General features: G+C 43.0%; 1 protein-coding gene across 2 annotated transcripts in view; it reads right to left on the bottom strand.

Annotated features, from left to right (window-relative positions):
- RAB11FIP4 (RAB11 family interacting protein 4) overlaps nt 1-15,601 on the bottom strand; it is a 177,402-nt gene that overhangs the window by 102,167 nt on the left and 59,634 nt on the right. For both annotated transcript variants that reach the window (XM_080380991.1, XM_080380992.1), the window contains exon 3: nt 12,394-12,482. In XM_080380991.1, the coding sequence (XP_080237117.1) occupies nt 12,394-12,482 (89 nt within the window). The remainder of the gene's footprint in view (nt 1-12,393; nt 12,483-15,601) is intronic.

The raw sequence follows: 15,601 nt of genomic DNA, 5'->3' as shown, positions 1-15,601 counted from the left end.
GTGTGTACAACTGCACAGACACACAGATAGGAAAGGCCTCCTCCCCCATTCCAGAAAAGATTTGCATTATTTTATGGGCAGGACTGATGTCATTTGGACAAGGCCTAAACACCTCAGAACAATGGACTCAGCATCCTCAGAATTTAACATTTTTGGGTTGTTGCTGATAAGCTGATCACAAAAAGGATGCAAATTACCCACGACAGTATTGGTTTCTATTTTGTCATCATGCATAGATTGGGGTGGTGGTGAGGGGGGTGGGAGTGGTGAGAAACAAAGAGGGAACACTTATTTTTCACTTTAGACACAGGCTTCGTATATGTCAGACCAAATTGTGAAATTCCTCCTCCAAGTTTACTGATTGCAATTTAACCAGAGTAAAGACTTCCAATTCAATTAAGATTGTGAGATTTGGTCTAGAGGTTGCACGGTGCATGAGATCCTTTAGGACAACTGGGGGTACTAGATAAAGTTAACTATTTGCAGAACATCCATTCTCCATAAGTAGCAGGTGAACAAGAGAAACTATTCTAATTACTGTTCAGACTTCCCAACTGCTTTTGCTTCAATCTCCCAAACTTTAACTTCCTTTTTGTGGCCTTAGCTTTAGTTTCATCTGATTCTTGAGAATTCATCTCCCCCTCCCTTTTTCCTGCATTCTTCGCTGCAGTCATTCTGCGTATACATTTTCGGTAAGTTCTCTTTGCATACCCATCTCCTCAGCGCACAGAGCTCAGTTCTGCACACGCACTCAGAGACAGTTCTGCACTGTGAATGGATGAAGGGAAAGTAGGACATGAGTTCTTCATTCAGTCTCGATGTGAGCTCTCTTGTACAATGCACTGAGAGAAAATTCTGTTGAACACAGTGAAATAATAACTGGTCTATCAAATATTGCAAAGAGTGTAACAAGAAGCCAGTGGAGCAAAGATCCCAAGAAATGCACTGGTCTAAAATGTTGAGATTTATGGCAGAGACCTTTTAGAAATCTAAATATGACAAGCCATTTTAAGTTCTGAAACTCTAAAAGACAAAAGAGAACCCTGGAGAAGAAGCTGTAAGAGTTGAAAGGAGGCATATATATGGGAAAAGTTCCTACAGTAACAGTCCTAAAAGCTTACAAGGTGGGGAAAAAACAACTCAGCAGGAACACAGGCTAATTTCTTTCATGTTCTTAGGTTGATTTTCATCATCTAAGAATCTGACCAAGAGTTCTTAGTGGTTCCTGAACACCCCTCCCTGTCTGGACAGGTTCCCATCCTCCATGCACTAAACTTTTCCATAAGCATGCCTTAGAGCATTGTAACCATATGGTCCATCTCCTGATGAAAGACATATGCCCCAGTTACCCCCAACAAATCTTGCTCAAAGACATTAGCCTTCAAGGACACAGTAATGGAAAACTCACTGGAGCAACAAACAGCAATAATCTTTTTTTGAACATACACATACCAGTAATAAATGCAGAACAGTTACCAATACAGGAAACGTCTTGTGGAGAATATGTAAAAATACTTGAGGTTCTGCCTATTGTTCTGTCTGTGACCAAACAAAGCTAAACATGTCCTATCTGCTGCTGGAAGAAGGTGGTAGCATATTCGGTGTGTGTGAGTTGAGAAATTCCCCCCATTTTAAATGAGGTCAGGCTTTGTATACGGTGTTATGAATATATTGCTATCATGGGCAAGAAAATTTCTTTGAGTACTGCACTGTTCCATAAAAGTGGCTGGCCAAAGCTCTACAATATATTTACACCATATTTATGTAGTTGGGATGTATCTGTCAAAGGGTGCAAACCTGCAAAATTTCTCTCCTCCAGTCATTATCCAGCTTTGGCTCTACGTGGTGCTGTACAAACACATACTGAGAAAACCTTTGCCCCAAACAATATGCCGAGTTACCAGAGACTTACGTAAAAAGGCAACAAATGAACAGGATTCACATGAGGGATGTCTCCTTGCAGGCTCTCAGGCTCCACAGCTAAGAACAAATCAAAGCCTCTTGCAGCAAAGCCAAATTGTTTGTTATCACAGTCCTATTTACACAGGCTGGCTCCAAGGAATCATCCTTTTTGATACGCCTTTTTTTACCTTACCGTGTCTACTTTTTATGCATTCCCTTCCCGAACACTTCCTAGTCATGCTGGTTTGAGACTAGGCTGCCAGGTTCACACTGTCTGCCCAAAACGCTCATCAGCATTTGCATCAACTCTGTATCAATATTGCCATGGCTACATTATTATTCCAACTTAACCTTCCTAGTAGCTTATCATAACGCCAAGTACCAAAACAAGCCTGGGATCCAGCGTACACATCCACCTAAACAGGTTACTCTATCTCATGGCTTATTCCCCAACTGGTATTAAGAGTCAACTGGGTAATTACAGTAATAGTCTGGGTAAAAAGGTGAGCCAAATAGCAAAACTCCTAATTAACAAGACCTCTCAGGGGCCTAATTAATCTTGCCTGGGTTTCTGTAAACTTAGAAAATGTAACAAATGACAGTTTCTTTCCTATTTCTCATCTGTTTAGACTGCAGCTCTTGGAGCAAGGACTGTTTCACTCTACTACTAGACAGTGCCTGGCAGGCAGCAGTCCCCCCACCTGGTGGCACTCCCCACCAGCCCACACACCACTCTGAAACCGGTCCAGGCTCTGCAAGGACCCTGTCAAATGGAAAGAAACGATCTCTCTGTTCCACTGAGCTTAGCATGAACTTCAGCAGCCTCTCCTCGGCATGCAATTGCTCAACAGAAGCTGCATTTCTCTGCATCCTTATTCTAGACAGGGCCTCCGTGTCCCTGATTGAAAGAAGGTCAAACAGCCCGTATCTCTCCTCAACTTTTAATCGCAATTTCATGCTGTTATTTCAGCTGCTGGAGGCGGTGTAGCACAACTCCCTCAGGAGTAATTCCTAGATACTGTCTTGTAGGCTGGCCTACTTTTTCTTCCTGTTCAGTTACAAATTGCTTATCACGGCCCAGATGTGTGACAGTCCTGGAAAAGCTTGCCTCTACACAGACAAATACATTCTCCACTGCAGATTGTAAAAAATATAATAAATAAATAATACAAAAATCACATTTTGATTCTTTTCCACCTTCTAAAAATAGACCAGATAATCAAGATCTAATTTTTAGCTCTATGAGCCCAGCTGAGTATAATGGTTTAATTTTAAACAGTTCCATTGCCTCTGATCGAGGACAGTGGCACAGTCCCCCCGGCAGCACCTCGTTGGGGTAGTGTCCCACAGCAGGAGGCAGGGCTCAGAAAACCAAGCAGGGGGAGACACTTGAAGTGGCAGGCCAAAGTCCACGCAGTTTTGTGGGGATTTTTGGACACTGCAAGAGCTGAGTGTGAAATAAGAGAAGTAGTAAGTGGGAACGGTGTCTTAGAGCTTTCATAAATAAGAAATGCGTTGGGCAATGTCATGAACGGCATGGGTCACTTTGGTGGCGATTCTTGAGGCTACTGAAATCACATATTTGAACACTAAAATATTGTGGGTAGTATAGCAGCAGCTGCATGACAGAAATTATTCCTGTAAGATTTCACCTATGGAGGACTTTTTTGATGTGAGTAGGAAAATTCCTAGCAGTACGTGCAGCTCTTTTGTTTTGAAAAATGAGAGAAGCTGCCTCCAAAAAAATACACTGCTCTCAGTTTGGTCAGAGAGGCTAGAAGGCAGAAAAGAAGCTTTGTTTGCTTGTGCAGTGAGGGATTTCACTGGTTTTGTTTAGCTAGAACATCTCTTTGTGGCTGACTTTCTCTCTACAGTTTCATAATAACCTGGAATCTTGGCTTTATCAACCAGCTTTTACAGGTCTATACAGAACTTTCTTCTTCTAACAACAAAAAAAAAAAAAAAGAAAAAAAAAGATAAACTTACTTAACCCAGTCCTTTTTACTAAACAATTGATTTCCTACATTTCAATTTTACAGCCTTCCCACTGCAAATATTCCAAGAACACTTTATGTCCCAAAATCTTCTATAAATGCTGCACAGATTTCTCCAAGCAGCAAGGAGAAAAGACATGAAGCAGAAACAAACAAACAGAAAAAAAAAAAAAAAAGAAAAAATAGCCAGTTTCAAGTTTATGAACTGGAGAGCAAAGATACCTTCATCTTGTCACACAAGTGTCAAGAAACCCACCAAACGCTACATGTACTGCCTCTTACGTAGCTACTTTTATTACAGATATTTTGGTAGTCCCAAAGGCCATAGATCAGAGCCAAGACTTGCTCAACACCCTCTGCCCAAACAGTTGTATTTCTTCCACAGCAGTACAGTACACAGTGAGTGCTGTCACAATATTTCTTTTGCTGATGTTGTTAGGAATGCTGTATTCAAGACACACTACAAATTAAAGTGGACAGATTTTCAGTACAGCAAACGAAAGGCAAGAAGGACTAAACCACAAAGCCATACTTACCTGAAGGATTAAATCAATAGGGATGTAACTTCCTTGACTGAAAGAGACCAACTTTTAGCTTTCAGTCATTTCATAGCCCCTACCCAAAGACTGAGCCGCAGCCTAAATTGGTTTATCCATGGAAAGACAAGGACAGGAGGAATATTTTGCCATGGCAACTGTCAATTCCATAAAAACCACCCGCAAAACTGTGCTCAATCAGAAAATCAGCAGATGAAAAGCTTGAAGATAATGCCTCAGAAAGAAAAACAGGGATGAGACAGAAAATGTCTATTAAACAAAGGTTCTGACAAAGAGATAGGTGACACACTTTAAAATGGTAAAGCTTTTGAATGCTATACAAAACCCCACCTGGGCCACTGAATAGAAATACTCTAAGAAGAGTCATAGATAACAATAAGTGCATGAGGTGACTTTCCTACAGATGCTGGAAGCACACTACAGTTAGAACTTCAACTCTGTCACCAAGTCACAGCAAGGATGGGTGAACCTGGCAATCACCCTTCCACCTGTTTCAAACCACTCAGCCAAATATAGTCCTAAGAAATGGTAAATTTTGACTCAGACAAGTCCCTGTCTGAGACAGGGAAGTGAATGTTTGGACCTTCATTGATTTAAGCTTCTATTACAGGAGGCCAGTAGTTCACCTGAAAGAGCAGGTGCTTAAAATTTAAACCAGCTAACTGGCAGAATTTGTGAAAAAACACTGACTTACAGAAATTCTGCCCAGCTTCCCAACCCCAGAAAGATGGCAGTATCTGAATAAATACTACTGCACTGAGATACTCCCTTCTGAGGACTACGGAAACTCAAGCAACCTCACTACCAGGTCACCCCCAGCCCTGGGCAGTGTCCTGCTGGCCTCAGACAGTGGGATTGCTTTGGAGGTGTTGGGGCAACAACTGGGTGGGAAAACATTTCTCCCAGCCTGGGACCTTTTAGATTTCAAAGTATTTTCTTGGCCCAGGTCAGGATGAGAAGGTCAAAACCTTGGATTTTTCTCAAAAGAAAATCCAAACCACATTTTTAGAAAGGGAAGAAATATTTTTTGACTGGGCCGGAGCATTTCACTTCTTTTGTATCATTTTATGTGTGTTTTATACAAAAACCGAGCAAAAAAACCAAGTCAAAGTAACTTCCCCCTTAAAAATGTCAGTGTGTGATGTTCCACCAAATCAAAAATTCAGACTGGTTTTGAAAAAGAAAATAATCCTCAATCTCTTTTATGGCTGTTTTTGGAGGAGTCAGCAACTATTTTGTTGAAAGATACCTACCTTGCCCTGAGTGCAAAACTGCTCATTCTCTATACAGCAGTTCTTCAGGGCAGCTTGAGCAGCCGGAGAGGCAGATTATTTTTATGCAGGTGTTCTGTACCAAGGACACTTATTTTTGCATGTATGCACAAACCCAAAAAATATAATTCAGAATACTGTCAGGTGAAAGCAGGCAATTTCCATGTAAATTAGTCCCAAATGGGGGCATGCTGTGCTTTTCATTGCTCTTGGTAATTGTTCACTGGGGGTTCCTCAGCAGTTATAGTTAAAGTTGCTTTCTGATGCTTGGAAAAAAATAGGAAAAAAATGAATTCCTGACAGTGTTGCCCTTAGAGGTTACAATAAACTTCTCATCGGCGCAGACAGTGTGTTGCCTGTGTATAATCCTGCCTAGTTCTACCTAGGAACATGGACTTTTTAATGTCTGTAACTGCAAGGCTGTGCTTTATCAAGCTTTTCTCTCCCCTCACCCCACAGTGAGGGATTCAGGCAACAACCATCTCAGAAACAACCTAAGGTGTCGACCTAACTCCTGCTAGGGTCCAAGAAGTCTTTCTACTGATTTCAGCAGGGGCTGGGCCTCCCAAACGGCTATCCCTGAAGATGTTGAGCATGCTTATTTCCCAGGGGATGCAGCAGAAGCTGAGGGGAAGGACAATCTGGCAGATTTAGGAGCACCAAATATAAAACCAGGGAACCTTCTGTTTCCCTTAGCACACCCAAAAGAGAGGCCTGAGCCAGGACGTTCCCCAGCTGAAGTACTGAGGAACACGTATGGCCCAGGTTTTGGCTACTGCAGGAATTAAGATGCAGCCTCTCTTCCAGCTTCTTGTTGAAAAACATTAGGATGAGCTGCTCATAACCACAGTGTGGGTCCTACAGCGACAGCAGGACAGAAAAGCCCACCAGCAGCTTGGTAAGGGAAGCGATTTGCAAACATGCGCTGTGCTGATCACCGTGTAACATAAACACCCCAAGAGTCTCAAGCACAGGGAGGGAAGTCTTCACATACAAAGCAGACATCCAGCATCTGCAGGGCTGAAAACACCATGGGAGCCAAGAATGGCTGAGTATGGGTGGTGGAGAAAACTGCAGGCTGATAAGAAACAGAAAAAAAAAGGGCTTCATTTGCTGTGTTTAATACTGCTTCTACTTACCTCACAGGCTGTTATTTCCCCTTTGCTATCAGTTGGAAAGGATTTCCAACTTAGTAACTTCTTAGCTGCTTTGCCTCTGCTAAGACAGGAGTGTCTCTGCTAATGCTACTGCAGAAGGCAGCAGGAACGACGCATTTTGCATTGTTAGGCAACACCTAGGTTTAATGTTAGGAAAAACAGTCTCAAGAAAACCTTCCTGACAAGTAAGGTCAATCATTTTGCCCCAGAACACTGGCAACTTGATGATCTAGGTGGAGTCATTGCTTCAAAACACAGCATATATGAGATGAAAACCAAAAAAAAACTCTGGTTATGGACTCTGCGAAGTTTCCCCACTAGATCTGACATCCTTCACATGACTTTGCTACAGCTTCCAGAAGGAAGAGTAAGCTCAGTACAGCAAGGGTGCACAGACCCAGAGCAAACTATGTGGGAAGACATTTTTTTGGAGGCTCAGCACTGCTAGGTCTGCACCAATGATAAAAATACATCAACAGTCAAGCTCTGAGGAATGTGTGGTGCTATCTTTAGTGAAGATCTGCATTAACTTGTGGTGGCAGGTTAGTACTATCCCTTGACTGTCACTGTCTTCCTGGTGGACACCCCCCAAACTAGGCAGAACAGGCTTCTGGGCAACTAGAAGTGATAGGGCAGATGTTTCTTGGGGTCAGGTAGGATTTGATGTCTTTACTTGCTCCCCAATCCAGAGGAATTTTTTCACTAGCAAATTAGCATTGCTGCAGCTGCTAGCATGCCTGGTGAAAGGGTTGTCCTTAGTAGAGAATTAAAAAAAGGAAAGCTTTATTTAAGATGGGAACAAGAAGAAGAAGAGAACTGCAGGTTTGAATTCAATAAAATAGTCAATGCTTTCCTGGGCTTGCTTTTCAATAAATAGCAAGACAGCACAATCAGAGATGATAACTGCAATTCCAGGCTGACAAAGGCAAATGGCCCTTCACCTTTCCTCAGTCCAGCTGTGTCTTGACTGCTACATTCTTCCACAGCCTAATGAAAACCCCATTTGGATCAGAGTCTTTTTCCAGTGCAGGAAGACCCCCTCTGTTCTGACACAGGTGTTAGCAGATACTCTCAAGCAGCTAGTGGGGAAAAACTTTTTTCAGAAGCCAGTGGGGGACACCTAATTGCTACTGAAAATATGTTCACAGCAGCTGATCAGCTAGTAGACCCAGCTCCATCCCAGAGGCAAACACAATTTATTTGTCATGTTTCAACAATTTTTCTGCTGTTCATACAGTGTACTTAATCACTTGGCAGGCAGGCAAACACACACAGGACTGAAAAGGCAGCTCCATCTTTGACATCCAGCAATCATCCTGTACCTTGTTAAGAGGCAGATTCACTCTCTTATTAACAGGTGAGAGCAGCAAAAAAAAATGGAAATTGGCAACTCAATACAGCAATAATTAAGAAGAAAGGAACAGCCTTGTTTAAAACAAGGACCCTGTTATTATTATATCTTGCAACATGCTCTTCCACTGCGTTTGCACGTATGGCATTTGGACATTGATTTCAGTTGAAAAGGTAATTACTCACATGTAAGAACACATAGTCCGCTCCCTCACAAGCAGTTACTCAAATAGGTACCCTGCTACCTGGTGGTGAGAGGCTCTAAGATTTGTCATTCAGCCTCTTCTGTCATCTACTTGGGTGATCTAGATTCAGGCTCCCTTCAAATCTGAACAGCCAAAATACACCAGGTGAAGAGCTGAAAAAGCCAGCTCCTGTCGCCAACACCCTTTTCCCTAAACTTAGATGCTCAGACAGAAGAGCACCTAGACCCAGGTCATCTCTTTTCAGGGCCTGCAATTCACATCTTGGCCAGGAAGCTGAAGACGCCGCCAGCCTAATTACCTCTGAGTCCTGTGGCTAGCACTCCTAGCTGGCTAGATGCCCAGGAAGGCCCAGAGCCAGCCATTTGGAAATACTAGACACAGGCACTTTGCTTTGTTTGAGCTGGCTGAATCTGGGTCTGGGTTTTCACACACATCTTTCAGCTGTGGACTTTTGGTTGGTTACCATCTCCAAAAGGCCATCCAAGAGCTCTGAAGTGCTACCAGATGCTTGCCACAAAGCAAATCCTGCACGCTGGCCTAGGGAGACTTTTGTCTCCCTTCAAACTGGAGCCAAAACAAGACTTGAGGCCATAGCAGCAAACACTGTGAAAGGAATTCAAGATCAATAAATTGGCTTCTGGCAAATTCAAACATTTCTATTATCTCTCTAAAGGCTGTAAGAGACAGGAATTATACTAATAAACAGCACTTGACTGAAGCAGTGCCTCAAATGGAGCACAATTACAGACCTTAACCAAATCAACTGACTCTTAATTCATAGACAGAAGGGGCAGGTTTATACATAGGTCCTGGAGTTGAGGAGCTCTACAACTGCTAACTCCTAACTGCAATCCCATCCTCCTAAGTTTGGACCAGCGTTCTCTGGTCTGTCTAGAAAGAAAACGTACTGTTTGCAACCTGAATCAATGCTGATGGAAGTCAGTGGAAGATTTCCCACTGATCTGAGAGTCCTGTAGCAAGCAAGCGCTGCTTTTTGCTTTCTGTGTATCTCACCTTAACAGACTTGAGCTCAAAGGAAGAGCTCTCCATTCACATGAAGTATCACTGACACAGCCTCTCCCTATAGACCATTAGAAAGCTTCCATGGAATGGTCTTTGCATTTCAAATTGCATATACAATAGGATTTTTTTCTCTTTTTGAACAGTGTTTTCTCTTTTTAGAGTTAAAAGCTTGTTGCCTTTTGTTCTTGTTTACACTGAAGGAAAATAAAAATTAAAAGCAGATCATTTAGAAAATGTCAAATGAAATGCCCCAAGCTCCTGGTATCAAGGGATTTTATGTATCTATTTAAATTAATTGCATCCAGTTGATTGCAATTAAAGGCTGGAGGGTTGGCAGTTTCTTCGTCCCCATTTGACTCAACATACATAAACAGCTGGATCAGGTCAGCACCTTACCACAGCTCCTGCCACTTCATCCCACTGCTTAGCACTACCTTCACCTCTTCAGGTTTCTGCCTTTGGGCTCCAGAAAGCTACAATACAGGAGTGGGCACTTGGGAGGGGAAGCAAAAGTGAAAACAGGAGATATAACATGTCACAAGGATAAATCTCCTCTTCCTCTGAAATCACACTGTGAATACAAAGACAGCATAATAATGAACCAGCTCAGTACCTGCCTTTGTGCAAGTACGACCCTCTGGGTGGAATAAAAAAAATGCATTCCCTTTTAAAATATCTATTAGTGCCATCACAACAGACGTATCCTGCTGCTGCCTGAGAATTTGACTACACCTGAGAATTAAACAGACATGCAAAAGGTATACTGGGATGAAAATCAGATTAGACAGGCAACTACCATTTGTGCCGTTGGGAGCTGCCCATAAACTTCACTACATCACCAGGAATTCACACTCAGTAAGGTCTGGGAGATGCAAGGATAGATTGTACGTTTTCAGTATGTGCTTCCTTGGGAACGGGGAACAATTTCATCAACAGTGATAACCCTGAATCCACCCGGGCCTCAGGTCTCTGTTTCATCAGATTGAAAACTCCAACTTTCTGCCACAGCAGAGGATCTTTGCCAGTGCAGTCTGCTCACAGCCTTTCCCCAGTCTCTAACTGACATCTAGCGAAGAGTTGCTAAACTGCACCTGAAAGACCTGGAGGTTGTAGATGGAACGATCCCGCGGAGGGCTGCTGTGCAGAGGAGCTGTGGGATGAGCATGGGGTGTACGACAATGTGCACTGTTTCCCGTCCTCTCCCCACCACAATAGCTCATCTGCCCCGTAGGCAGGTGGGGAAGAACCTGGTTCTGCTCAGAGGCTACAGAAGTACTGCCTTGGCCCAATTAAAGTGGGCAAACACAGCTAATGGACTCGGCTGCAATGGTGCTGCCCACTGCAGGGACCATACAGGGCGGCTGGTGGTGTCCTCAAGTCCTACCTAGGCGTTATCAGCAAGGCTTCCACCACAGCACTGCCAGATCAACTCTCTGAACAGGAAGGGTCACCCTCTTCCCCCTTCCTGTCCCAGAGGCACAAATCTAGAACTCAGACAGGAAACTCATCGGCTGCTATCAGGATTAGCAACTGCAACTCCCACCGTCAGGCTCTCCTGGAGGACAGGTGGCAGGAGAGGTGCAGTCTGCGGCCATCTCACAGTTTGTCTTCAAGCACTCTCCACAGCACATCTCTGAGTGACAGCAGATGTGAAATCCTTGAGGAATGAAGACCCAACAACCATGCTGCCTGCCTTGAAAGACTGTCAGAACCAGCCCCCAATGTCTGCACAGCAATGGGGAACATTTAGTGTTTGCAGAGAGCCTGCTTTCCATTTTATAGCCTCCATCATCTACTGCAAAACGGAGTTTAGTTTATGATCTCTATTAAGGTAACCAAGCAACAGCATGGTGGTACCTATGTCAACAGTTACAATAAAAATAAAGTTTTAGAAACAAGCAGAGTGATGGTGGTGTCAGCCTGCCACAGCCCAGGTACTAAAACCAGCCTGCCATTTTCATCAAGCAAAAAGAGCCAATAAGCTCAGACAACTCTTCCTTACGAAGAAAGTTTATGATCAAATTCTGTCCTCCTGTTTGCAGTCATGGAGTGCTCCTTCTGTCTTGTGACAGACATCGTCTGCACTGAGGTGAAGGAATGTCTCTGTACTTTCTGTATGAACAGTGGAAACCATTTTGTATAATAACACCATGAAGTGTAACACCGGCATGCTTATCACATGTCTTTCCTCAATGCATGAGTATTGTTCTCACACTTCACATGGGAAGGTAGAACGCCTTCTCTATTGATTTCAGGGTCACTTGCAGTCTCGTAACAGCATTGACATGCAATCCATAGCTGAACATACAATGCTAACTTTAATCTTAAGAATTTACATGGGTGGAGATGATTAAAACCAAAGTAAAACGAAGGAGAGACAAAGATGTTTAAAGGAAAACTTAACATTGCCCTGCTTGTTAGACTGAGCGGACACTACCAAATCAGAGGATACAAATGAAGACCTTCAATGGTTTGAAAATATGCAATACCCACCAGCCAAAATACTATCAAGGTTACCAAAGGTGCATTGCTTCTGCTTCCCAACAGCTGTCGTGTCCCTGTTTATTTTCTGCAGAAGGTCTCTTGAGGACTTGTTCACCTACAAAGTTTGACTGATTTAATTAGATACAAACCAGTGTTCTCTGCTTGTGTGGTGCCAGTGAGCTTGTATGTGGTATCTCCCTTCACAGCCACGCGAATACTGAGGCTTGCAAGAGGAACGCTATCCAAGTCCTAAATACTCTCACACTAGACGACAGGCCACCTTGTGTTAAATGCAGCTTAAACGAGCATGGAAGGCTTGCTAGCAGTCATGATTATAGGAAGGGTCAATAGGCCAAGTAAAAAAACAGCGTTTGCAATGACCCAACTCCACATCCCTCCAGGGGCTTCCTCAGCCCGCTAACACAAGACAAGATTAGCACTTCTCTTACCTGGTAATAGTAATCAACGTACTGTGGCTCGTAGTGTCGAGGCCCAGAGTTTTCAGGAGACAGGACATCTTTTAGTAACTCTTCACAGCCTGGCAAAGAGAAACAAGAGCAAATGGTCAGGCTAAGAGTTTGTATCCCCACAGATTGCATGGACAATGGAAGAAGCAACACAGGTTTGTAGCTAATCTGTATGCACAAACCCTTGAAAGCTAGCTCTGGAATATGTTTAAATAACTGTAACAAAGTCCTGCCTTCAGAGTTCTGCACAGCACATATTCAGCATGTGGCATGTACTAAGTGCAATCACACTAATGCTGACTCTCAGCGTGGAAATGCTACATTGCAATGAAAGCTGAATACTGCTTGGCAAACTATCCTGTGGGATAGAAACCCACCCTTGACCAACCCAAACCTCTGAAGTCAAACGCTGGATTTGCAGGCTTGGCATAAGCCAGTTGCTATTGCACATTAGTGTCGGTGGAGCTGCTTCTGATTTTCTCTGGTCTAAGCTACAAAGGGGCCATACCTAAATGTCACAAATTCCCCTTCAAAAAGAGCTGGGTCCCAGAGCATACAGCGTTTGGCAAGCAAACATCTATGCACCACAACTGGAGATTTTCAGCTTCTGTGTTTGCTTTTGTTAACAAGCACATTAACAGCTGGAAAAATCAATGTCTGTGTTTCCCTCAGTCCTCTCATCTGAAAACCTGAGACAAATATAGAAACACTGAAATCGCCAAATGCCTCATTCCCCATTAATTACCAATGACCGCACTTGGCATCTTGAGCTGCAGAAGGCACTACTATCAGGCCAGGTTATTTTAGAATAACCAGCTTACAGCCTTGGGCCTAAACTGTGTGAAACCTTCTCAGCATGTGTTGTACGCTATCCTACTTGGAAGCTGCAACTATCCAGCTCTATTTCTTTCTTCTTTCCCATAACTAGTGCAATACATTTGGCTGTGACATTACACCACTGATACAAGGCAGGTAAACCAGGAGAAACAGTGTGAATGCACAGGTTTATACTGTTAGCTGATCTTATCTCTTGTTTTTAAAATAAATTTATAACACCTGTAGGGGTGAAGTTACCTTGTGGTTATGGAAGGGAGCCCCTTACAAAGGAAAGGAGTACTTAAAAGAACAGCCTAATATGGTGAATCAATACGCTCTCCCTGTCTCTCACACACATGCGTATGTCAGAGGCAGTACATGGTGAATGAAGCAACTATTACGATCTCAGGAGCGTCACATGGACAACAGGCAGCAGGACTTTTTTTCCCTTTTCCACCTTCTACAGCAAAGCGAGATTCTCAAGTGGCACAGAGCAGAGAATAAATTAAGCTATTAATTGCATACTTCTGTGCATTGTTCGCTCTGCTGGAGAAGTCAGTGGGCAAGAATGGTGTGTTAGGGTCACTTCCTAAAGTGGAGTTCACCTGGGAATAACAATTCAAAAAAATAATTTGCTGGCTGATAGAGGCAAGGTGTCAAACTTGTTTGTCGAGAGAAGGCATCTTTCTACATAACTTGCCCTGCCTGTGACTCTCACATTTCCCACCCAGCCACAATCCTTTTCTTTCTCTTGGTTTTATCATTGTGTCAGAGCCTGTGCTAGACTGAGGTCATTCTCTAGTCCTCTTACAGAGCAGAATTCAATCTACTGTTTGTACCTTTTGACGTTAATAACCAAAGCTTATTACTCAAACTGCATTATGCCAGCACCCACTGTGACAGTCTTTACATGTATGAACTGCTTACTTTGCTAAAAGGCTTTGCATGATAAGGAGTACCTACTCACTAAAATGAGTTATTTCCAGCAAAAAAGAAAATAAATGCCAAGTGCTATACAGCAATGGATGCAGATTAGTGTAATGAAGGAGACCTGTTTACACAGTTCTAAAAATTCTCAACAATGATATCTTCAGCCGTAATTTCAAGCCTTGTTTTCCTAATTCAGTGGTACTAACAACAGTGCTTCTAGCTAAAGACCTCTAACAGTCAATCTTCATGTAAGCCTATTTGGTGAGAAATTATCACCTTCCCCAATTTCTTTCTTTGGTGGGGAAAAGTCACAAAGGCTGTGGGTCTTCAAAGAAGAATTTAACTGCCCAAAACAAGGGCAGTCAGAAACCTTTCTGCCTTGCCTTCTTTTGAAATGCCAGCAAGACTGATCTGTTAAGAGTTGGAGTCACAAATGGTTCCTACATCTCCAGGGTCTGAAATCTAGCATTTGGCTGCAAGGTCTTGTGTCCCCTCTTTGCTGTTCAATTTTTACCTAAGATTATTCTGCTTATATTCTTTAATTTTCCTTATTCATTAAGGCATACCCCTTCATGACAGCCCCTGGACATTTAAATTCAAGCCTGTCATTTATTCAGTAAAAACACTGGGGAGAAAAGCATTGTCTCCTTTGTACCTAACCTACTCGGGGCAGCCCTTAGATCTTCATGAAAACAACCTGGCACAGGCTTTTATGTTCTGATCCAGAATCACAGAAGCTTATCAAGCATTTGACCCATTTCCAGAACATCACCAGGCATTTAATCCAATTTGTTTACCTAGCTGCACAGCTTAAAATGGCAAATGAAGCCAAATTTTGTGTTTATTGAAGTCATAGACCAAGTTCCCATTGGCACTGACAGACTCGGGATGTAGTTTCATCTGAGACTATCTCCTCCTGCAGAAGTGACTTTTTGGTAGGAAGATGTTTGAATGTGCAGCAACCAGAGGTTTGTCTAGCATGCAAACTGGCATGACAGCCTGGAAGTCTTCACCCTGCAGGGAAGATCTGCATGTTATTATACTCCATAAAAAGGGAAGGAGAGAAGGAAATGCTGAGAAGCCATTTTCCTCTAAGATTACTAAAACACATCATTGCTACCTTGTGGACATCTGAACCTGTTCCAACATCCATCACATCAATGGAAAGACAGTCACTGGCTTCAAGAATCTTAGGATTGTGCCACTGGTTTTAGTTCTGTTAAGAACTGTTTAAGGAGTAAATTCTCTATCGCTTTTTTTCCCTGTGAAGACACAAATCAGACTCTCATACCTCTGGGGGACTGTGATGCTGGTCTTTTCTTTGGGCCATCCCTTATCACCAGGAAGGTGGGGTTTGGCACGCTGCTGGAAAATGCAGCAGCTTTCTTGGTGCTTTTCTGCAACAGGGCTAATATATCTCACCTTTCGCTCCCCTTATCTAAAT

Source organism: Falco punctatus (genome assembly GCF_963210335.1).
Source record: "Falco punctatus genome assembly, chromosome: 1".
NCBI lineage: Eukaryota > Metazoa > Chordata > Aves > Falconiformes > Falconidae > Falco > Falco punctatus.
The sequence above is the reverse complement of the archived record's forward strand: the minus strand, read 5'-3'. Positions and strand labels throughout refer to the sequence as shown.